The sequence below is a fragment of the Halichoerus grypus genome, unplaced genomic scaffold (assembly GCF_964656455.1).
Source record: "Halichoerus grypus unplaced genomic scaffold, mHalGry1.hap1.1 HAP1_SCAFFOLD_156, whole genome shotgun sequence".
Classification (NCBI taxonomy): Eukaryota; Metazoa; Chordata; class Mammalia; order Carnivora; family Phocidae; genus Halichoerus; species Halichoerus grypus.
Window position 1 is genome coordinate 22,055 of NW_027555083.1, and position 24,425 is coordinate 46,479.

The 24,425-nt window shown below is 41.9% G+C and overlaps 1 protein-coding gene across 2 annotated transcripts; it reads right to left on the minus strand.

The window, feature by feature from the left end:
* Positions 1–1,939: 1,939 nt before the first annotated feature.
* LOC118552722 (uncharacterized) lies at positions 1,940–12,853 on the minus strand. 2 transcript variants are annotated; one of them, XM_078065570.1, is made up of 4 exons: positions 12,745–12,853; positions 6,689–6,780; positions 6,245–6,371; positions 1,940–4,401 (listed from the first exon to the last, which is right to left on the minus strand). In XM_078065570.1, exons 2-4 carry the CDS (start codon positions 6,701–6,703, stop codon positions 2,948–2,950), a joined length of 1,596 nt encoding a protein of 531 aa, XP_077921696.1. In that variant the 5' UTR covers positions 6,704–6,780; positions 12,745–12,853; the 3' UTR covers positions 1,940–2,947. The 2 variants fall into 2 exon arrangements, with proteins under 2 accessions (XP_077921696.1, XP_035975231.2); XM_036119338.2 differs by having other exon boundaries at positions 1,940–4,398; positions 12,745–12,845.
* Positions 12,854–24,425: the final 11,572 nt, after the last annotated feature.

Genomic DNA, 24,425 nt, shown 5'->3' on the forward strand with positions numbered 1-24,425 from the left:
TAGTTATCATTACTTGATATCCTCCTGTCTTCCCAGATTTACTTCAATTTCCTAATTCTTTCTACCTTAAAGTGCCATTACCATCCAGACCCTTCTTAACAAGGTCCTCTCAAGAATTCCAACAGCCTACAATGTCCTGGTGGCCCCAGTCATACCCGCTCCCTCAGGCCTTCACAAAGGAGCCCAGGTGGGGAACCCTAGCACATGCCAGAGCACCTTCCCTGGCTTTCATTAACAAGAGAGATGGTAACCCATTTTTATAAAATTCTAGAAAATGCAAACAAATCTACAGTGACAAAAAGCAGATCAGTAGTTGCCTGGGACTGGGGCCAGAGCAGGAATGTGCTACAAGAGGACTCTTTTGGGGATGATGAAATGTTCTATATTTTGATTGTGGAGATGGTTTCCTACATGGAGTTATCTATCAAAACTCATTCAATCGTATACTTTAAAGAGATGCAGTTGTTACACATATTTCATGACTCAGCAAAAAAATCTGTTGTCCACTATTCAAAAGATTTTTTTAAATAGTTTTGCTAACACACAACTTAAGTGACATACAGATTGAAAATGAAGAGAATATTAACCATTATTTATTGTATACTTAGAAAAGCTAGAAAATGATACTAAAAAACTATTAAAACTAAAAATAACTTAGCAAGGCAATTGGATGCAGATAAAATTTTTAAAACTCAATACTTTTTTTAAATACTAGCAATAACCAATAGAAATTGAGGTGTGGCTTTCATATATAGCCCATTTTCCTCCATGCAAGAGCCTGAGTACTTTTCAAGGAAGTAAGGACATTCATTCCTACTGAACATGTACACCTGACTGGTGGTGGAGGGTATATACTTATGAATAGTGCTGGCTCTCACCCTCCAGACTCAGAGTGGTAAGAGGATGAGCAAACAACAAACAGAAGGTAAAATTATAGCATACAATAGGCAGGGGGTTCTACTGAAGACATGACTAATAATGTGCAAATCACAGTGGAGGGATGGGCCCTTGTGCTAATATGGGGTTGGGCTCCTTCTCAGGATCTGGGTGCTCCCAAGATAAAACACTTTTAAGAAAGTCCTATCTGCAGATCTTGTAAAGGAAAATGGAAACAAACAGCAAAAATATATCTGAAAACAGAAATTTAATTTAAAACACTTACAAATGGCAAATTTCTAGCTGTACCTGGGCTCCTTCTCAGGATCTGGGTGCTCCCAAGATAAAACACTTTTAAGAAAGTCCTATCTGCAGATCTTGTAAAGGAAAATGGAAACAAACAGCAAAAATATATCTGAAAACAGAAATTTAATTTAAAACACTTACAAATGGCAAATTTCTAGCTGTACCCTTGGTTCAGTAGTTTTACAGATCTCCCCAGTAACACTCTTTCTAATCTTTTCTGAGATGCCTCTCCACAAATCACATCTAATTCTTATTTTCTTGAGCCTCAATTCTCTTCCCTTTCTTCTCCATTGTCTCAGATATAAATCACAGCTCACAATAATCTCTCCCTTCCAGGTTACATAATCTGACATTCCCCCTCTAACCTCCTCCGCCACATTGTCAATCCTACTGTCCTGCTAAGAGATAAGGGGCAGACACCAGAGGCAAAGGCTCCCCTGCACTGGGGCACTCCTGCAATGGTGGAAGGGATAAGGTGTTCAAAGCTAATGTCTCCTATACGACTACTGGACTCTGAAAAGACCTCCTGATGGCACAGAGATAATTATAATAATTAAGGAAATCAGTCACTGTGAGCTCCAATCACAGAAAGCAGGAAAAAGTATGTATCAGTGGAATAATTGCTGACTTCAAAACCTAGTAAACAGCACTAAAACTCCCAGAGGTATATGTAGAAGATATGAATGAGGCCTTTGTCTTTGGTATCCTACGATATCCATCTTTAAAACACTTAGGTCCAGTGGTAGAAGATTGGAAAGGTGAGTTTAAAAAAATTATTAAACAACTAGGGGCGCCTGGGTGGCTCAGTCGTTAAGCGTCTGCCTTCGGCTCAGGTCATGATCCCAGGGTCCTGGGATCAAGCCCTGCATTGGGCTCCCTGCTCGGCCAGGAGCCTGCTTCTCCCTCCCCCACTGCCCCTGCTTGTGTTCCCTCTCTAGCTGTCTCTCTCTCTCTGTCAAATAAATAAAAATATCTTAAAAAAAAAAAATTAAACAACTAGCATATGAAAATTATCTATATGCTAAAAGAAATACATACTCAACCTCAAAGAACCTACATTAATTTGTTATGAAAGTGTACACCTATGCCTTGACAATTGTTCTGAATGCAATTTAATAACAACGGCAAATTGTAGCACAGACTAATTTGAAGCATTGAGGTCATCAAGAGAAGTTTAGGAGGAAAGAAAAAGCATTTCAAGAAGAAAGTCTTTCTGAGATGAGCTGGATCTTACAGGGTCTGAGGGATAAAGATTAGGAAACAGAAAGAAGAAAAGGTTTTCTAGATAGGAAATACAAGTGATGAGAATTTAGATTATAACAGAACTTTTTAAAAGGCCATACCCAAGATAGGAAAAAACCAGAGCATTGGAGAATGACTTTATGCAAATGTGAAATGAATTAGCTAGAAAGAAAGGAAGCATGTAATTACTGTCCTTGAGAAGCACACAATTTGATTATAGGATTCATAACTAAAACCAGATATACATTTTTAAACAAAAAAGAGAGGAGAGAGAAAGAGAAGGAAGGAAGGGAGGGAGGGAGAAAGGGCGGGAGGGAATCTACAAGTCCAAGAAATGTGTAGTCCTTACTTCCCTCATAGCTGGGAAGGAGGGCCCTGTGACTCTCCCACCTTCATTTTCAAGCAGAAAGAATGGAGGGAATGGCTCTCATTGATTAGTGATTCCAAGAGGAGATCAGGGTGAGTATCTTTCTTACAAGGAAAGATTAACTCAAAATATCTTGCTATCTTGGAGAATCATGTCTCAATAAACTGTGCGAGCCAGAGCTGAATGCTTCTCTCCAGTGTGAGTTCGCTGGTGGTGATTAAAAGTGGAACGCTGACTGAAGGCTTTCCCGCACTCAATACATTCATAGGGTTTCTCTCCTGTGTGAACTCTCTGGTGCACAATGAGCTGTGAGCTGTCACTAAAAGCTTTCCCACAATCACTACATTTATAGGGTTTCTCCCCAGTATGGGTTCTCTGATGAACCATAAGGCTAGAATTATGACTGAAGACCTTCCCACACTCATTACATTCATAAGGCTTCTCACCAGTGTGAATTCTCTGGTGTATAATGAGGTATGAGCTCTGATTGAAGGATTTTCCACACTCGTTACATTTATAGGGCTTTTCACCTGTGTGAAGTCTCTGATGTCGAATAAGACATTTACTCAGACTGAATGCCTTACCACACTCATTACATTCAAAAGGTTTTTCTCCAGTATGAATTCGCTCATGGTCAACAAGTTGAGAGATCTGACTGAAGGCTTTCCCACATTCACTACATTTGTATGGTTTTTGCCCAGTGTGTAGGCTCTGATGTCGAACAAGACATTTACTCCGACTGAAGGCCTTGCCACATTCATTACACTCATAAGGCTTCTCCCCAGTATGGATCCTCTGATGGTCAGTAAGATTTCTGTTAGAACAGAAAGCTTTCCCACACTCACTACACTTGTAAGGTTTTTTACCAGTGTGAAGTACCTGATGTCGGATGAGATTTTTACTCCGACTAAAGGCAGCCCCACACTCATTGCATTCATAAGGTTTCTCCCCAGTATGGGTTCTTTGGTGGTCAAAAAGTTTGGAACTCTCATTGAAAGCTTTTCCACATTCATTACATTTATATGGTTTCTCACCATTATGGAGTCTCTGGTGTTGAATAAGATGGGAGCTGTGTCGGTAAGTCTTTCCACACTCACTGCACTCATAGGGCTTTTCCCCTGTGTGGGTTCTGAAATGAACTATGAGCTGAGAGGTCTGCCTGAAGGTCTTACCACATTCATTACACTCATAGGGTTTCTCTCCAGTGTGGATTCTCTGATGCCCAATGAGGTGTGAACTCCAATTGAAAGCTTTACCACATTCATCACATTGATAAAATCTCTGTCCCTTCAGAACTCCTTGATGTTCTGCAGCACTAGAGGACAGATCTGGATGTTTCCCAAGTTCATTATATTCATCACATCCATCTTTTGTGGATTTATCCTTATCCTCGTGTGTTATTTTGAAGAAATCACTTTCCAGTCCACTCCCTTCTTCATCTGAGGATTGCCCTTCCAGCTGCTCTAAAGTACCTTCACAGGCAGCTCGGGTCTCTGGTTCCCCAGAAACTACTCCACAGAGGCCTCCTGATGTCCCATCAGATGACGCCGATCCTTTAGAAACTTCCTGCTTTGCAGGCAACTCTGAACGCCGCATCCTAGTCTCACCTGCTGCCAAAAGAAAGAAGAAAACAACTCTTATTCGTTTCTTGTCCTGCTGATGAAACAGAATCATCAGGAGTCTATGGACCTGAAAAACCTACACATTAAGAGATGACACATTAAGAACAAGAGAAAGATGGAAAATAGCTCAAGCTTTTCTTCAAGGACAGAAAGACAAAGAGGACAAAGGCAGTCAGTGGGGGAGGGTGGAAGAAGAGCTATCAGGACAGAGCTCTGTCGTGAAGCTCTTAATTTCTCCACGTTAATTGTCCAACTAAAAAGAGCAACCGGAAGGCAAGAGCACAGACTGTAAAGGTGGTGTGATCTTACAGAAGTCACTTGTAAAATGATGAACTCTAACGTCCTTTCCAACCATGACACTGTATGGTTCCATGGTTCCCAGTAAAGATACTGGGGAGAGAAAGGAGAGGCAAATACCTCAAATCAAATATGAGAAACAGTATGAGCAAACACAGTTAGGAAAAAACGTACCAAAAAAGTGATTCTCATATGTGAGGACAGTGACAAGATTCAGAGAAGTCACAGGTTCAGAAATGCTGGGGAAAAGTACTGGAAGGGACAGCAGAGCTGTAAAAGTGGGGATTCCCCTAGTCTCTGGTGCACTAGACTGGTAGAAGTCAGTACAGCAAGTACTACATTCCTATAAAAATTAAGAAAGGGATCGATAATTTGAAATAGGAATCAAAATATGTCTTTGGTATCTTGATAATCTGGAATCCTAGGAAACTGAACAGTTAAGTATTTCCTTTTGAATTTGGAACAGGTGGAAGTAGCCAGCAATCAGTCACGTCTAAAACACAAAACTGTTGGTTCCTTTTAATCGTATCTTAACCAGGCCCACAGGCCATCATATGGCATTTCAGCATATAGGGAAGATATAGATATCTGGCTCCTGGACTCCTAAGCCCACCCACCCTCTCTAGAGTTGGCTACTGTGCTAGACTTGCCAACCAGGGAACCTGCCCTGAAAACTCCCCTTTCCAGGAAGCTGTCCTGCCTCAGTCCTTCCCGAAGGGGAAGCTGAGGCAGCCATGCTTTGTGCCAAGTAACTGGTCTCAATACATCTCAGACCACGACTGACTAGACCAGGGCACCAGGCCCAAGTGTAGCTTCTCTGTATGCTACACCTCTGCTGTGGCCAGGGGCAAAGTTCTGCCCAAACAGAGATGATACTTAAAGGCTGAACCACCCTTGGAGTCCCTCTCTAAGTAAAATGTGAGCTGGAAATAGGGCAAAATAAAGAAAACTAAAACAAGAAGGAGCTCTAAACTGAAATGAGGCATGGAGAGAAGCCAAGCCATTAGGAGCCATAGCGTGCAGAAAGTACGTGGGAACGGAAAGTCTAATAAAGAAGCAACTATGAGGGGACAAAAGATACAGAATGAAGAAAATGGGTAGCAGTGGGAGGACAAAACAGATATGCGGGGAGCAACAGCATTACATTCCCTGGCATAAAAATTATTTGCTGTTGTTGCTGAGGGCCCTGTTTCCCAAAGGATGGTCTAGCTGGTGGGTTTGATCAGGGTTTCCATTCCTTCAGCCTTATTGTAAGTAACACAGCTCAGTACTTACAATAATGTGAGTGGCTCCCTATTCCTTACAACTACAAACTCTAACCAAACCACCCTAGGTCAATTAATAATGAAGTAAAGACAACGTTGATAACTTAAGGCTGAGTGATGGGCGCAGAGAGGTTCATTAGAGTATTCTCTCTACTTTATCTCATGTTTGCAACTTTTCATAATAAAAAAGTTGACAAAAAAAAAGAATATAGCAAAGAAAATGTAAAGAAAAGAATGCAGACTGTATTACTGGGGAACAGAATCATTACCCAATGAGGCCATGCTGCAATAATTTTCCGGCACGATGCTCCGGTACACGGCTCTCTGACTGAGGGCCGGACCTTTCCACTTCCTCTCAGTATAGTCCACAGACAGGAACTGGTACGCTGCAGATCCCTGGAATGACAAGCTTCTATTGCTCAGGGATATTCCCGGCCTGAAGGGCAGACACATCAGGGTACCAAGAGCCCAGGTCGGGCCCTGGTGGGGAAAGGGGTGAGGGAGGGAGAGAAGCTGGGATGACACATCTAAAAGGACAAGTTCAGGGCCAGACAGAATCCATGAACTCAGCAGGCAGGGCCCAATTCCAGAGGAAGCAATTAGGCAGGGAAACCGCAGGATTAATCTCAGAATTGGCCAGAGCCCTGGAGATGAGCGCTAGCTACTCCCAGGCCACAGACTTGGGAACTCAGGGAAGACAGAGTCCAGCTCACCTGGGGCCTGACCATCCGAAGCACAGTTGCCACTGCCTGGTCTCCTGACTTCCCAGCTTGGGAAAGGGCAGGCACCTGAGAAGCACACTGACCTGAGGGAGGAAAGAGAGCTATGAGAAGAAGCCCTGCCTTGGCTCCAGTAAGATCTGTATCCCAGTGAGTGGGTTCAAGAGAACCCAGGCAGCTCCACACACTGCCTCTCATCCCCCTTCCATACAGGCGTTATTCTGACTGTGCTGTGAATTTTCCATGCAGATGTTATTCTGAGGGTGCAGAGGGTTCCCTGGTCCAACTGAGTACTGGCCATTCCTCCCAGCCCTCACTCGCTTCAAACTCTCTGAAGGAAGCTATACTTCTGCCCACTTTCTTTCCCTATGGCTTCCCTAGCATCAGCCCAGCCTGATTTGCCCCTCACATTTCTGGCCCCTCATTCCTGATTTCCCTTCCTTCTCTTGGCTTCTCATTATGGACACTGCAGGTGCTCCGGCCACAGAGCGTCCCTTTTTGCTCTGTCAGAGATCTCACGGACTCTCAATGCTCCAATGCTGCTTTCCCAGTTCCAGCTCTCTTCTAGACCCCTATTACAGAATTCTAGTGGCCTACTGGACATATGAATTGGGTGTCCCTCATCACCTTAAATTCAGTCAAAAATGGACGTTCTTACCAACTTGCTTTCCTGACTACCCAAGTTCTGTCAATGATTCTAGACATCTCTCATTCCCTCTCTGTCCTGAAACTCGCATTCATAAATAGTCCCCTAATTAAGCTTTAGTTTCACCATGATCTCTATCAAATTTCCAACTGGCTCATTTTGGAAACTGATAATCTCATAATAAAATTCATATGGAAAATCAAGGAGTTCTAGCTAAGAGAATAGTGGGAAAAAATAAGCAGAGGATTCATAATTCCAATGTCTAGATTTACTTTACTAAGTAGCAGTCATCAAAGTAATGTAGTGCTGACATAAGGACAGACACACAGATCATTAACAGAATAAGCATTGAGTGATAAACCCATATATGCATAGTTACTTATTTTTGACAAAAGGCCCAAGAACACTGAAAGGAGAAGAACAGACTTTTCATCAAGTGGTGCTGGAACAACTAGATGTGCATACAAAAACAATAAACTTGGACCCTAATGCAGACCATTTATGAAAATTATATAGATAGCACAACTTGGCACCTGTTACATCATGGCCTCATAACTCAGTGCACCATGTCAGAAATGATGCTCATCTTCCCCTGAAACCACCCTCCATCTGCCACCATCACTAAGTACATTTAAACAAATCACTACCTTCGCCCAGAAGCCTTCCCCTCTTTGTAGTGCCTATTCAACATCTTCCTATTCAGTACCTATTGAACATCTTCCAGACTCAGCCAATGCTATCAGGACAGACAAAAAATAATGACTAAACACCGACGGAAAGAGGCTCACACCAGAAAGCACGCTGCCATCCCGCTAACAGAAAGAAACTACACTCTTGCTCTCAGGGCATGAAAAGTCAAATAAAGGACTACATTAAGGATCATGCACGCTGAGGAGTCTGCTAAAGTTCTGGCAGAGAAATGAAGCCTTGCTGTGAAAACTAGGGGAGAAAAAGAAGAGTAAGTATTTGAGAAAACAAAAGCAAAGGAAAAGGAGGGAAATGATAAAGTAAGTGGCTGAAGGCCCACAGACAGACTTGAAGACCAGCAACAACAAAAGAAGGCTGAGAGGAAACGGTGCTTCAGGAGCAAGAGGGGCAGGCTCCAGCCTTGCTGAGCCCCAGCAGCACAAACAGGTAGCAGAAACGACTGCTCAGAAGGAAGCTGAAAGTCAAGAGAAAGAGGGACAGAGACTTTCCCCGACAAACTTGTAGGACAGACTGGAGAAGAGAAAGAAACTGAAGTATGAAAGAACTGGAAAGCTGCTCAGGTGACCAGAAACCTGGCAGTGAGCCTAAAGAGAATGAACTTGAGGCCAGAGACAAATATTTTGAAGAAATGCATCCACCAGGAAATGTAAGCGGCAAGACCTATCTCAGGAAATGGAGACCCACAGTGCAATTAGCACCAAAAATAAGCCTCCAAGCAGACCTGTTCTGAAGCAGCTGTTACAGAAATGTTTGAAGAGATCAGTGAAGTATCTGGACAGAGGTGATGAGAAGACTGACAGACAGGAAACTGAGGGCAAAAGCCAGGAATTTGGCAAAGGATTCCAGGCCTTCAACCAAAGAAGGGGTTAGTCCAGCTTCTGCAACCATGAACCCAGAGAAGACCCCCAGGGCCTATTGGATTCTGGATGAAAGATCCAGAGCACAGTAAGGACATGGGGGCCAGTGAGCTGAACCTGCACGGTTAAATTCAGGTATCCTAATGCCTCAGGGCTTCTCCATGTCCCAACTAGCTTTTGAGAACAGAAGAAAAACTTCACTCATCCCAGGCCTAGGAGGAAACCTGAGCTCATCAGGCTTCTTCTCCCAGAGCTTCATACCTTAACCCCAGTCTCAATCCCACAATGAAAATGGCTTTGTAAAGAACAGGGAAAATCCCAAGCAATTACCTGGCCATTTCTCAGGGACATTCCCATCTTTCCTTCCTTCTTTCCTGCCTGCCTTCCTTCCTTCCTTCCTTCCTTCCTTCCTTTCCATCCTTCCTCCCTCCCTCCCTCCCTCCCCCACACCTCCTCCCTCCCTCTCTTTCTTTCTTTATCTTTTGTCATTTTGCTTCTTCAACTCATACACAATGTGATTTTATTTTCTTTTAAAATCCTCATTAAGCAGTCTCTTACTCTTGTGTTTTTCCTACCATTGTAAGGGTACATATGCTTTATTTCATACGCTGGTAAGGAAACAAGAAAGACTGCTTCCAGTACATAATTGGAATGTTACGTTATACTTAAATATATCAATTAAGAAATGACTGTCTGTCCTCAAACCGAGCACGCCAAACTTGGTTTCTCCATACCATTCTCCAATAAACGGAACTAGGGCTCTTTGGAGAAGTGGTGGTCTCCAGGGCTGGGGAAGGGAAGATACAACATGAGTATTCTGTGGTGCCAGAAAGTCAGGGAAAGACAACAAAAAGGATGTGGGCACTTCAAGAGGCAACAGGAGTCAACTGCAAAGAGGTCCCAATGGCCAAGGCTAGAATAATTTAAGCAACAAAATAAGTAATATCAGCACTGCATCATACCTCAAAGAATACATACCCAACATCACACACTGGTATAACTAACTGAATAAATAAAACAAAGGGAAACAAGACACAACTCTTCCTCAGAAAGTATTCCAATTAATAACTGCAGAGGGAATAACAGAAATGAAAGTCACCATTAGACCATTACACTAATAAGATCCACCAGGAAGTATTAAAGAGGCACATTCTGCACGGAGCCCTGGGTGTTATACGCAAATAATGAATCATGGAACACTACATCAAAAACTAATGATGTAATGTATGGTGATTAACATAACATCATCATCATCATCATCATCATAATAATAAAGATCCACCAGGAAGGCTAATTAGTGGGTGAAAGTTAAGGAGAAACAGGATATTGTTATGCAAGGTCTCAAAGTATCTTCCCCCAAACAATCACTAGTTACAAAGAGAAAGACAGTATCTTTACAGTGGTGACACGTGGCAGACACCACTAGATCAAAATTAATATCAACAGTAATAAGACATATCAACACCATCCTCAATCGAAGCAGGAGAAAACGTCCGACAAAACCAAAGTGAGAGGCATTAAAAATACCAGCACAACATACTTCAAAAGCTTCAAGGTCGCAAAAAACAAGGAAAGATGGAGAGAATGTCATATACTAAAGGAAAACAAGGAGACGTGACAACTAAATGGAATGAGGGATTCTAGATTGGATCCTGGAACAGAAAAAGGTTACTAGTGAGAAACTGATGGACTCTAATTAAAGTCAGCAGTTTAATTAATAGTACCGTGCCACTGTAAATTTCTTAAGTTTGATGACTGTACTATGGTTATGCAAGATGTTAACTTTAGGTAAACTGAGTAAAGAATATAAGGGAACTCTGTACAATTTCTGCAACCCCCTGTATGTCTACAATTACTAAAAAAAAAAGGTTTTTTGAATTGAGGAAGCGTGTTATCGTTTTTTTCTGATTTATTTTTTTAGCTTAAAAATTAACTTGGCAATCAAAGATACCATATACTGTCATTCTTATCTCCAATTCAGAGTCATTCTTTTATTAACTTAACAGTATCTACTGAGCACCTACTGTGCCCCAGGCACTAAGGTCTCTGTAGTGAATGAGACTAACTAACTAACTAACTAAATAAATAAATAAATAAATAGAAATACTGCCTTGCAGAGCTCATAGGAAGACAGACAACGAAGTGAAGAAAACACAGGTATGTTAGACAGTGTCCAGAGCGATGCAGTATAATAAAACAAGGAAGAAGGCTAAAAGCTTTAAGATGAGGGAAGGCAAAGTTTAAGCTCAAAAATTCAATCTTGTACAGCAATGATTCACCTGAGGGAGCTCCGTCAGAGCGTTTCTGATACAAAAATACTGAAGACTGCCAAGTAAGATTAAGTTACAGTTACTATACGTTACGTATATTTACTCTGGAGCAACTCTCCGATATCACAGAATGGTTATGATGCACTAAGACTTCCTGGACACCAGGAGCCACAGAAAACTTAAAGTGGCATAGTTAATATTTTTGATGCTGTTCTCAGTTTCCTTTATAAGTCTATATTGAGGTTTATCTTCAAAACATTCCCATCATTTCGACCTACAGGAAGGATTACGGCTTTTAACCAAAATTTGTCTGCCTTTCTCCAGCATTAACATGACATGTAAGAGCACCCTCATTCATCAGACCCTCAATACACACACAGATGCACACACGTCCACCCAGATGCAAGTTCTCTGAAATTCCTTCATCAAATTACAACTAAAACCACTCACTGACATTTCCCTGCAAACCATGTACCTAATACTAATGAGTTTTCCCTCTTGAACTACAAACAGTTTGAAACAGGATGGTGTTCTTTCCTGGCCACCACTTTTAACCTAGAAGGAGACCATTCTCTGGTTTCCGAGGCCTATGCAAGTCTGAGGCAGTACAGTGGTTTTAAGTTGGAGCTGTACCTTCTGTTTAAAAACTCCCCTTTATTAAAACAAAACCTGTAAAAAAAATATATTACAAAAATAAAAACTCCCTTTTTATATACTTCGCTTTCATTTTGAAAAGAGACAATCACCCTAATAAACAAGACTTTACTATTTTTCTGCACAAACGTCATTTGTTGAGCACTTACAGCTTTATGTAATGTGTACTACGGAAAATAAACTGAAAACAAAATGTTTTCTTGTCATTATACTCTCAGAAATATGTCTTAGTGATGCCATGATGCTGGCACCAATTTTGACCACCATGTGAACAAATGCATCCCGCCGGTTTAAAGTATAACTTTCAAGAAGCAAGAGTAGGAATGTACTTAATGCCACCGAATGATGCCACACTTTAAAATGGTTAAAATGGTAAATTTTATTGTATCCTATGGTAAATACTATGTATATCTTAGCACAGTATTTCTGTATCACCATAATACTAAAAGAAGTTTTTAAAAAGCAATGGTATGATCCAATTTCGTAATAAATAAATACATATATTTATGTATACGAGTCTGCATAAATATGAACAAATTTTAAAGTGTCAGGAAGCATCCAGACGAAACTCTGCGGATTGCGGTTACTCTTACTTTTCTGGCACTCACCCGCGTCATCTAATCGTCCATAATGAGTACGCTTTGTTTGCATAATTGGGAGAAAGGATAAAGCGCAGAAGCCATTACTCCCAACTCTGCCCCGGGCTGCAAAGCGCTTCCAGATACGCGCCTCAACGACGCTGGCATCGGATCCCCGGCTAGACCACCGCCCCGGGCGCAGCCTCCAGGCCGGGCCTCAGCCGGCCCCCCGCCCCCTTACTCTCAGCCCGGGAGGGGCCGAACGCCCCCGCCGCCCTCCCGAACCCTGCGCCGGCCAGCGGCCCCCGACTGCCCCGCGCCCCGCCCGGCCGCTCACCGACTCCCCAGGCCCCCGACAGTCGGTCCTCCGGCCACACCACCTGCCCAGGGCCCCCAGCTCCGCTCCGGTCTCTCGGTCGGCGCGGGTCGCGCACGCGCGCCGCCGCCCCGGGCCTCGGCGGCCTCTCTAGGAAGCTGGGAGGGCCAACGTCTCGGCTTCTCCGTGGCGCCAGTGCGTTGCTGGCGGGTCTGTGAGCACCTGGCTGGTCCCCAACACCCCCAGCTCCCCGCCGCAACGCCCTGGGCGCCTGCCCTCCACTCGCCAATGCCCTGTCAGGCGCCAGAGCTCTATGGGCCTTGCCTGATTTGACCACATCCCTTCCAACGTGTGTGCCCCCCCACCCCCACCCCGGGAGGAATAGGATCCAAAACTAGGGGTCAAAATAGGGAGCACTGAGTTCTAGCTGACTGGTTCTGGCCAAAGGGAGAGCTGTTAAGGGGGCCACTCATTACTCCAGGAGGGCCTCTTCCCTCATCACCACCACGTCTAGGGGTACTTGCTGATTTCCAACCACAGGCGCGCAAAACTGTACCTTCCCATGGCTTCCAGTTGTTTTCTCCCCGAACAACATTCAACTGAGTACCTTTTAAAGATCTTATTGGCTTTTATTCAGCAGTGCACCAATTGGGCAGCATCCGGTCTAGCAGACAGAAAGAAAAGAGCTGGAAAAACTATACAAGGCTAGAGATTTGACAGGCAGAAGGGAACAGGAAAAAAAAAATTGTATTAGGCGAAAGGGTAGACTGGTTATTTGCGATGTGACTTTCCTTATAGGGGATGCCAGGGTTTTATCAGGCCGATTACCTAACTCATGATAATGAGGAGAATCTTGACTTGTTAAAGACAACAGGCCCCAAATGGAGTTGCTTATGCTAAGAGAAAAACAAAACCAAAGAACCAAAAAAACAAAACAAAACAAAACAAACAAACCCACAAAAACCCTCAGGAGTGAGCCTATGAGGAAGGAAAAAGGAGACAAATCTTTATTTAGGTTTGCAAACCAGGAAGGGCAACCCAACTCAGTTGGTGTGCCCGTCTGAAGAGGACGAGGGGAGGTGGTATTTTTAAAGCTTAAAACCACACTCGAGGAAAAAATTCAGTTGGTATGGGTTTCTCAGTGATGGGTTGACCTTTTTGGCTCAGTATTGTGCGACAGGGGAACTTTTCAGGTATCTAAACCTCAAGATGCTTATCATGATTCCAAGAAATGTCTGCTCTTCTAAGGACTCCACAAAACAGTGCCTGTTGCAAGATGGAGTCAGAGTTGTCAACCCTTCCCTGGCCCCCTTTCTTCTGCCACCTCATGTCACCAAACTGGAACTTAGTTACAATTTTGGCTATCCCAGAAAGGGAATCTTAAAGCAGTCAATCAGGAATTTCCTGATCAGCATTAGTTACATAATCTGCCTGATAAAAACCCCTGCCATCCCCTATAAAGAAAGTAGCCTTGTAATAACCAATCCACCTTTTTGTCTAATGTAACATCCTTGTTTTTGCTCCCTTCTGTCTATAAAATGAATTGCCTTGTATAACTCTCTGAAGCTTCTTTCTATCTGCTACACTGGGTGCTGCCTATTTATGAGTCACTGAATAAAGCCAATAGGATCTTTAAAATTTGAATTTTGTTCTTTAACAGACTGGTTTCAGATTCCATGTCTGGGAAACCAAAATGTAAGTAAGTCACCAAAACTGTAAGTAAATTAAGTCTCATTTTGATGATGTGGGGCATAGCATAAGCAACTCCGTTTTGGTGTTCTTGTGTTGTCTTTAACAGTTACCCCATTTAAATCAGACTCTCAGCCTAATTGAGAGATGTGAACAAAAATTTAAGGCATTAGCACTACTCCCAGCTACTACTCTAGAATCCTCAAAGTTTTTGCTGAATCTCTGTGTGGTAATCATAGGCGACGATGTCAGGTTCACATTCTTTAAACTGGTTATTCTTTGTAACTTTTCTGACATTATAATATTAGGGAGATTATTCCCTTGGTGGTTAGTGGATGCAAGCATGCATTTAAAGCTTTTGAGTGAACAGAGTGCACCAGGCGGACTACTATGATTACTATAGGTAGAATGATTCCCAATGTCTGGAGTGCACTTTGGAGTCGTCATGGTCCTCAAGACCCAAACCAGTCAGAGTCAAATAAATCAGAGAAAGACCCCACCGAAGGAGTCGCTTTCTTTTTTTTTTTTTAATGTTTTCAAAGATTTTATTTATTTATTTGAGAGAGAGAGAGAGAAGGAGAGAGAGAGCGAGAGCACAAGCAGGGAGGAAGGGCAGAGGGAGAGGGAGAAGTAGGCTCCCCACCAAGCCCAATGCGGGGCTCGATCCCAGGACTTCAGGACCACGACCTGAGCCGAAGGCAGACGCGTAACCGACTGAGCCACCCAGGCACCCCAAGGAGTCACTTTCTTAAACCAATTGGCTGGGTCAGTGGTCTCATGTAGCTGAGACTCAACTTTCCCTAGAAACGTTCATCCAAGTGCAACAGGTGGTGTTGGCCACAGCACAAACACCTCCTTGCTCAGCTAAAAGATAATGAAGGACTATCCTAGTATCAGGAACAACTTTCCCCAGAGAGTTTAGGGATTTTTGTTGGGCAGTTACTGCTTTAACAGTAGAGTCTGCAATATCTTCTGAGAGTTAAATAGAGGTTCATGATCATAGCCTCATTTGCACTTGCTCCCAGCTAGGGGAGTGAGGATCTGCCAAAAGAAGCAAATTCTGAATCATGACTGCCTTCTGGCAATTCCCATTTGTTTCAATAATGCAAGTTGAGAGGAATTGGCCAGTGAGATGTCTCAGTTTGATTGTGGGCAGTTAGGGGTACAATTAGATAACCCAAAAGGCACTGTCTGATTAAGTGCCAGCCACCTAGGCATTCATAAGCCCAAGAAATATGTTTTTCCTCAAAACCGCCACAGAAAATAATGATCCCTGCTAGGGCACACACTCTTCCCATGAAAGTATTATTATTAATGAGTTTATTCACTGGGATTTCTCATTTGCCCAGTTAAGCCTTGGATCAGTTAGGCTTTCATTGCACTTGGGAAGGTAATTTCCTGTTCTACAATAAAAGGTAGTTCTAAAGGCTTTGCGGAGGTGGGTGCATGTGGAGAAATTTGCAGTTCTAGGCTAGGGGCAGTTTATGTTTAGAAAATCGTAAGAACGTGGTGGTGAGAATGTACGGATTTTGTTTTTCTTCTTCTTCCTCTTCTTTTTTAAACTTAAACTCATTTATTTAACATATAGTGTATTATGAGGTTCAGAAGTAGAGTTCAGTGATTTATCAGTTCCACATAATATGAGTGCTCATTACATCAATGCCCATCACTCAGTTGCCCCATCCCCCCACCCACCTCCCCTCCAGCAACCCTCAGTTTATTTCCTATAGTTAGGAGTCTGATATGTTTGTTATCTCTCTCTGATTTCATATTATTTTATTTTTCCTAAAATGTGTATGGAACCAGGAAAGACCCTGAATAGCCAAAGGAATGTTGATACAGAAAACCAAAGCTTGGAGACATCACAATGACTGACTTCAAGCTATATTACAAAGCTGTGATAATCAAGACAACATGGTATTGGCACAAAAATAGACACATAGATCAATGGAACAGAATAGAGAGCCCACAAATGGTCCCTCAACTCTATGGTCAACTAATCTTCAACAAAGCAGGAAAGAATATACATAGAAAGAAGACAGTTTCTTCAAGAAATGGTGCTGGGAAAGTTAGACAGCCACATCCAGAAGAATAAAACTGGACCATTCTCTTACACCATACACCAAGATAAACTCAAAATGGATTAAAGACCTCATTGTGTGACAGGAATCAAAATCCTAGAGGAGAACATCGGCAGTAACCTCTTCAACATTGGCCACAGTGACTTCTTGCAAGACATGTCTCTAAAGGCAAGGGAAACAAAAGCAAAAATGAACTTTTGGGACTTCATCAAGATAAAAACCTTCTGCACAGCAAAGGAAACAAGTCAACAAAACTAAGAGGCAACCCACAGAATGGGAGGAGATATTTGCTAATGACATTATAGATAAAGGGCTAATATCCAAACCAATAAAGAACTTCTCAAACTCAACACTGAAAAAACAAAAAATCCATCAAGAAATGGGCAGAAGACATGAACAGACACTTCTCCAAAGAAAACAAACAAATGCCTAACAGACACATGAAAAAATGTTCAACATCACTAGCCATCAGGGAAATATAACTCAAAACCACAATGAGATACCACCTTACACCAGTTATTTAACAAGACAGGAAACCACAAATGTTGGTGAGGATGTGGAGAAAAGGGAACCCTCTTACACTGTTGGTGGGAATGCAAGCTGGTATAGCCACTCTGAAAAACGTCGGAGCTTCCCCAAAACATTAAAAATAGAGCTACCCTATGACCCAGCAATTGTACTACTAGATATTTACCCCAAAGATACAGGTGTAGTGAAAAGAAGGGGCACATGCATCCCAGTGTTCATAGCAGCAATGTCCACAATAGCCAAACTGTGGAAGGAGCTGAGATGTCCTTCAACAGATGAATGGATAAAGAAGATATGGTTCATATATGCAATGGAATATTACTCAGCCATCAGAAAGGATGAATAACTACCATGTACATGGACGTGGATGGAACTGGAAGGTATTGTGGTAAGTGAAATAAGTCAGGCAGAGAAAGACAATTAAGATATGGTTTCACTCATATGTGGAACATAAGGAATAGGGTGGAGGACCACAGGGGAAGGGAGGGAATACCAAATGGGAAGAAGACAGAGAGGCAGGCAAACTATGAGAGACTCTGGACTCTGGGAAACAAATTAGAAGCACAAAGGGCAGAGAGGTGCCCCGACCTGGAGGTGAGGACGGGGGGCACTGCTGAGGGGCACACAATCCAGGACGATGAAGTTTATAGCAGCACAGACAGAAACAGAGATAGTGTGGCCTGGAGGCTCACTGAAGAACAGACTGCGATCTCTCTGCTCTGAGGCAGAGGGTTGGAAATGGTCTCTTCTGCTCCGACTCGTGGAAGAGATGCGGAAAGCTGCCAGAGAACAAAACCCCAAAAACTGGTTCCCACTGAGCACATCCCCTGCCACAGGGGGGCAGGGCAACTCTGCCCAAATAGGGTTGCCTGAGTAACAGCACGGCAGGCCCCTCCCCCAGAAGACAGGCTGGGAGAACAAGAAGCCAGCAACCCTAAGGTCCCTAGAAAACAGGTGCATCTTGCTTGGGTTCTGGTCAATAATTTGGACTCTATACATTCCCTCAACCACCCACCAACAGAATGACTAGGAGGAGGAACCCTCAAAATAGGAAAGACTCAAAGATTATGACTTATGCCACAGATTTACAAATGGATGCAGATATAACCAAGATGTCGGAGATGGAATTCAGGCTAGCAATTGTGAAGACAATAGCTAGAAGGGAGAAATCAATTAATGGCAACATAGAGTCTCTAAGGGCAGAAATGAAAGCTGAATTGGCAGGACTTAAAAATGCTATGAATGAGATACAATCTAATCTAGATAATCTAACAGCTAGGGTAAGTGAGGCAGAAGAACGAATCAGTGACCTGGAAGACAATTTAATAGATAAAAAGGGAAAAGAGGAGGCCAGGGAAAAACAACTCAGAATCCATGAAAATAGAATCAGAGAAATAAGTGACACCATAAAGCATTCCAATGTCAGAATTATTGGTATCCTGGAGGGAGTGGAGAGAGAGAGAGGACAGGAAGATATATTTGAGCAAATCATAGCTGAGAACTTCCCTAATCTGGGGAATGAAGCAAACATTTGTGTCCCAGAGGCAGAGAGGACCCCTCTCAAGATCAAGGGAAACAGGACAACACCCCGGCATGTAATAGTAAAACTCACAAATCTTAGAACCAAGGAAACCATCTTAAGGGCAGTTAGGGGGAAGAGATTCCTTACCTACAGAGGGAGGAACATCAGAATAATGTCAGACCTATCCACAGAGACCTGGCAAGCCAGAAAGGCCTGGCAAGACATATTCAGGGTACTAAATGAGAAGAACATGCAGCCAAGAATACTTTATCCCGCAAGGCTGTCATTTAGAATGGATGGAGAGATGCAGACCTTCCAAGACCAGCAGAAACTGAAAGAATATGTGACCACTAAGCCGGCTCTGCAAGAAATATTAAGGGGGGCTCTATAAAAGGAGAAAGACCCCAAGAGTGATCTACAACAGAAATTTACAGGGACAATCTATAAAAACAATGTCTTCACAGGCAACATGATGACAATTAATTCATATCTTTTAATAATCACTCTCAACGTGAATGGCCTAAATGCTCCCATAAAACAGCACACGGTTGCAGATTGGATAAAAAGACAGGACCTATCCATATGCTGTCTACAAGAGACCCATTTTGAACCTAAAGAGACATCCAGACTGAAAGTGAAGGGATGGAGATCCATCTTCCATGCCAGCGGACCTCAAAAGAAAGCTGGGGTAGCGATTCTTATATCAGACAAATTAGATTTTAAACTAAAGTCTGTAATAAGAGACACAGAAGGACACTATATCATTCTTAAAGGGTCTATCCAAAAAGATGATCTAACAATTGTAAATATCTATGCCCCCAACATGGGAGCAGCCATCTACATAAGCCAACTGTTAACCAAAATAAAGTCATATTGATAACAATACATTAATTGTAGGAGACCTCAATACTCCACTCGCAGCTATAGACAGATATTCTAAGCAGAAAATCAACAAAGACACAAGAGCTTTGAATGACACACTGGACGAGATGAGCCTCATAGATATATAGAGAACATTCCATCCTAAAACAACAGAATACTCATTTTTCTTGAGCACACATGGAACTTTCTCCAGAATAGACCACATACTGGGTCACAAATCAGGTCTCAACTGGTACCAAAAGATTGAGATTATTCTCTGCATATTCTCAGACCACAATGCTTTAAAACTGGAATTCAATCACAAGAAAAAAATTGGCAGAAATTCAAACACTTGGAAGCTAAAGACCATTCTGCTCAAGAATGTTTGGGTCAACGAGGAAATCAAAGAAGAACTTAAACAATTCATGGAAATCAATGAGAACAAAAACACATTGGTCCAAAACCTATGGGATATTGCAAAGGTGGTCCTAAGGGGGAAATACATATCCATCCAAGCCTCACTCAAAAAATAGAAAAATCCTGAATTCACCAACTAACTCTACACCTTAAAGAACTAGAGAAAAAGTAGGGACGCCTGGGTGGCTCAGTTGGTTAAGCGACTGCCTTCGGCTCAGGTCATGATCCTGGAGTCCCAGGATCGAGTCCCGCATCAGGCTCCCTGCTCAGCAGGGAGTCTGCTTCTCCCTCTGACCCTCCTCCCTCTCATGCTCTCTGTCTCTCATTCTCTCTCTCTCAAATAAATAAATAAAATCTTTAAAAAAAAAAAAAAGAACTAGAGAAAAAGCAACAAATGATGCCTAAGCCACACATTAGAAGAGAAATAATTAAGATTAGAACAGAGATCAATGGATTAAAAACCAGAAACACAGTAGACCAGATCAACAAAACTAGAAGTTGGTTCTTTGAAAGAATTAATAAGATCGATAAACCACTGGTCAGACTTATCCAAAAGAAAAGCCCCAAATTAATAAAATTATGAATGAAAGGGGAGAGATCATGACTAACACCAAGGAAATAGAAACAATTATTAGAAATTATTATCAACAACTATATGCCAATAAACTGAGCAATCTGGATGAAATGGAGGCCTTCCTGGAAACCTATAAGCTGCCAAGACTGAAACAGGAAGAAATTGACAACCTGAATAGGCCAATAACCAGTAACGAGATTGAAGCAGTGATCAAAAACCTCCCAAAAAACAAGAGTCCAGGGCCTGATGGATTCCCTGGGGCATTCTACCAAAAATGAAAAGAGGATATAATACCTATTCTACTGAAGCTGTTTCAAAAAATAGAAACAGAAGGAAAGCTTCCAGACTCATTCTATGAGGCCAGCATTACCTTCATCCCCAAACCGGGCAAAGACCCCATCAAAAAGGAGAATTTCAGACCGATATCCCCAATGAATATGGATGCCAATATCCTCAACAAAATCCTAGCTAATAGGATCCAACAATACATTAAAAGGATCATCCACGACGACCAAGTGGGATTTATCCCCAGGATGCAGGGGTGGTTCAACATTCGCAAATCAATCAATGTGATAGAACACATTAATAAGAGGAGGGAGAAGAACCATATGGTCCTCTCAATTGATGCAGAAAAAGCATTTGACAAAATACAGCATCCTTTCCTGATTAAAACTCTTCAGAGTATAGGGATAGAGGGAACATTCCTCAAGTTCATAAAATCCATCTGTGAAAAACCCACAGTGAATATCATCCTCAATGGGGAAAAGCTGAGAGCCTTTCCCTTAAGATCAGGAACACATCAAGGGTGCCCACTCTTGCCACTATTGTTCAACATAGTACTAGAAGTCCTAGCGACAGCAATCAGACAACAAAAAGAAATAAATGTATTCAAATTGGCAAAGAAGAAGCCAAACTCTCTCTCTTCACAGATGACATGATACTTTATGTGGAAAACCCAAAAGACTCCACCCCCAAATTACCAGACCTCATACAGCAATTCAGTAATGTGGCAGGATACAAAATCAATGCACAGAAATCAGTTGCTTTCTTTTACACTAACAATGCAACTGTAGAAAGAGAAATTAGAGAAATGATTCCATTTACAATAGCACCAAAAACCATAAGATACCTCAGAAGAAACCTATCCAAAGAGGTAAAGGATCTATACTCTAGGAACTACAAAACACTTATGAAAGAAATTGAAGAAGACACGAAAAGATGGAAAAACAGTCCATGCTCATGGATCAGAAGAATAAACATTATTAAAATGTCTATGCTACCCAGAGCAATCTATACCTTCAATGCCATCCCGATCAAAATTCCAATGACATTTTTTCAAAGTGCTGGAACAAACAATCCTAAAATTTGTATGGAATCAGAAACGACTCTGAATCGCCAAGGAAATGTTGAAAAAGAAAAACAAAGCTGGGGGCATCACGTTGCCTGATTTCAAGCTATATTACAAAGCTGTGATCACCAAGACAGCATGGTACTGGCACAAAAACAGACATACAGACCAATGGAACAGAATAGAGAACCCAGATATGGACCCTCAACTCTATGGTCAAATAATCTTTGACAAAGCAGGATTTTAAAACATGCAATGGGAAAAAGACAGTCTCTTCAATAAATGGTGCTGGGAAAATTGGACAGCCACATGCAGAAGAATGAAACTGGACCGTTCTCTAACACCATACACAAAAATAAACTCAAAATGGGTGAAAGACCTCAATGTGAGAGAGGAATCCATCCAAATCCTAGAGGAGAACATAGGCAATAACCTCTTTGACATCAGCCACAGCAACTTCTTTCAAGATACATCTCCAAAAGCTAGTGAAACAAAAGCAAAAATGAACTTTTGGGACTTCATCAAGATAAAAAGCTTCTGTACAGCAAAGGAAACAGTCAACAAAACAAAGAGGCAACCCACAGAATGGGAGAAGATATTTGCAAATGACACTACATATAAAGGGCTGGTATCCAAGATCTATAAAGAACTTCTCAAACTCAACACCCAAAAAACAAATAATCAAGTCAAAAAATGGGCAGAAGACATGAAAAGACACTTCTCTGAAGAAGACATACAAATGGCTAACAGACACATGAAAAAATATTCATCATCACTAGCCATCAGGGAAATTCAAATCAAAACCACATTGAGATACCACTTTACACCAGTTAGAATGGCAAAAATGGACAGCGAAAGAAACAACAAATGTTGGAGAGGATGTGGAGAAAGGGGAACCCTCTTACACTGTTGGTGGGATTGCAAGTTGTTATAGCCACTTCGGAAAACAGTATGGAAGTTCTCCTTTTTGGAGAACTAAAAATAGAGCTACCCTATGACCCAGCAATTGCACTCCTGGGTATTTACCCCAAAGATACAGATGTAGTGAAAAGAAGGGCCATATGCACCCCAATGTTCATAGCAACAATGTCCACAATAGCCAAACTGGAAGGAGCTAAGATGCTCTTCAACAGATGAATGGATAAAGAAGATGTGGTCCATATATACAATGGAATATTACTCAGCTATCAGAAAGGATGAATACCCACCATTTGCATCGACATGGATGGAACTGGAAGAGATTATGCTGAGTGAAATAAGTCAAGCAGAGAAAGTCAATTATCATATGGTTTCACTTATTTGTGGAACATAAGGAATAGCATGGAGAACATTAGGAGAAAGAAGGGAAAAATGAAGGAGGGGGGAAATCGGAGGGAGAGATGAACCATGAGAGACTATGGACTCTGAGAAACAAACAGGGTTTTAGAGGGGAAGGGGGATTGGTTAGCCCAGTGATGGGTATTAAGGAGGGCACGTACTGCATGGAGCACTGGGTGTTATATGAAAACAATGGATGTGGATCACCACATCAAAAACTAATGATGTATTGTATGGTGACTAACATAACATAATAAAATTTTAAAAATTAAAAAAAAAAATTTTGCTTTTGTTTCCTTTGCCTTTGGAGACATGTCTAGCAAGAAGTTGCCGCAGCCAAAGTCAAAGAGGTTGTTTCCGGTGTTCTCCTCTAGGATTCTGATGGATTCCTGTCTCTCATATAGGTCTTTCATCCATTTTGAGTTTATCTTTGTGTATGGTGTAAGAGAATGGTCAAGTTTCATTCTTCTGTATATAGCTGTCCAGTTTTCCCAGCACCATTTTTTTTTTAGATTTTTTTTATTAACATATAATGTATTGTTTCAGGGGTACAGGTCTGTGATTCATCTGTCTTACACAATTCACAGCACTCACCATAGCACATACCCTCCCCAATGTCCACCACCCAGCCCCCCATCCCTCCCACCCCCATCTACTCCAGCAACCCTCAGTTTGTTTCCTGAGATTAAGAGTCTCTCACAGTTTCTCTCCCTCTCTGGTTTTGTCTTGTTTCATTTTTTCCTCCCTTCCCCTATGATCCTCTGTCTTGTTTCTCAAATTCGTCATATCAGTGAGATCATATGATAATTGTCTTGTTCTGATTGACTTATTTCACTTAGCATAATACCTTCTAGTTCCATCCGCATTGTTGCAAATGGCAAGATTTCGTTTTTTTGATGGCTGCATAATATTCCATTGTATATATAGATACCATATCTTCTTTTACTCATTCATTTGTTGATGGACATCTAGGCTCTTTCCATAGTTTGGCTATTGTGGACATTGCTTCCCAGCACCATTTATTGAAGAGACTGTCTTTTTTTCCATTGGATACTTTTTCCTGATTTGTTGAAGATTAGTTGACCATATAGTTGAGGGTCCATTTCTGAAGACACTATTCTGCTCCTTTGTTGTATGTGTCTGTTTTTTGTGCCAATACCATGCTGTCTTGATGATTACAGCTTTGTAATACAGTTTGAGGCCAGGCAATGTGATGCTCCCAGCTTTGTTTTTCTTTTCCAACATTTCCTTGGCAATTCAGGGTCTTTTCTGGTTCCATACAAATTTTAGGATTATTTGTTCCAGCTCTTTGAAAAATGCCAATGGTATTTTAATAGGTATGGCATTGAAAATATAGATTGTTCT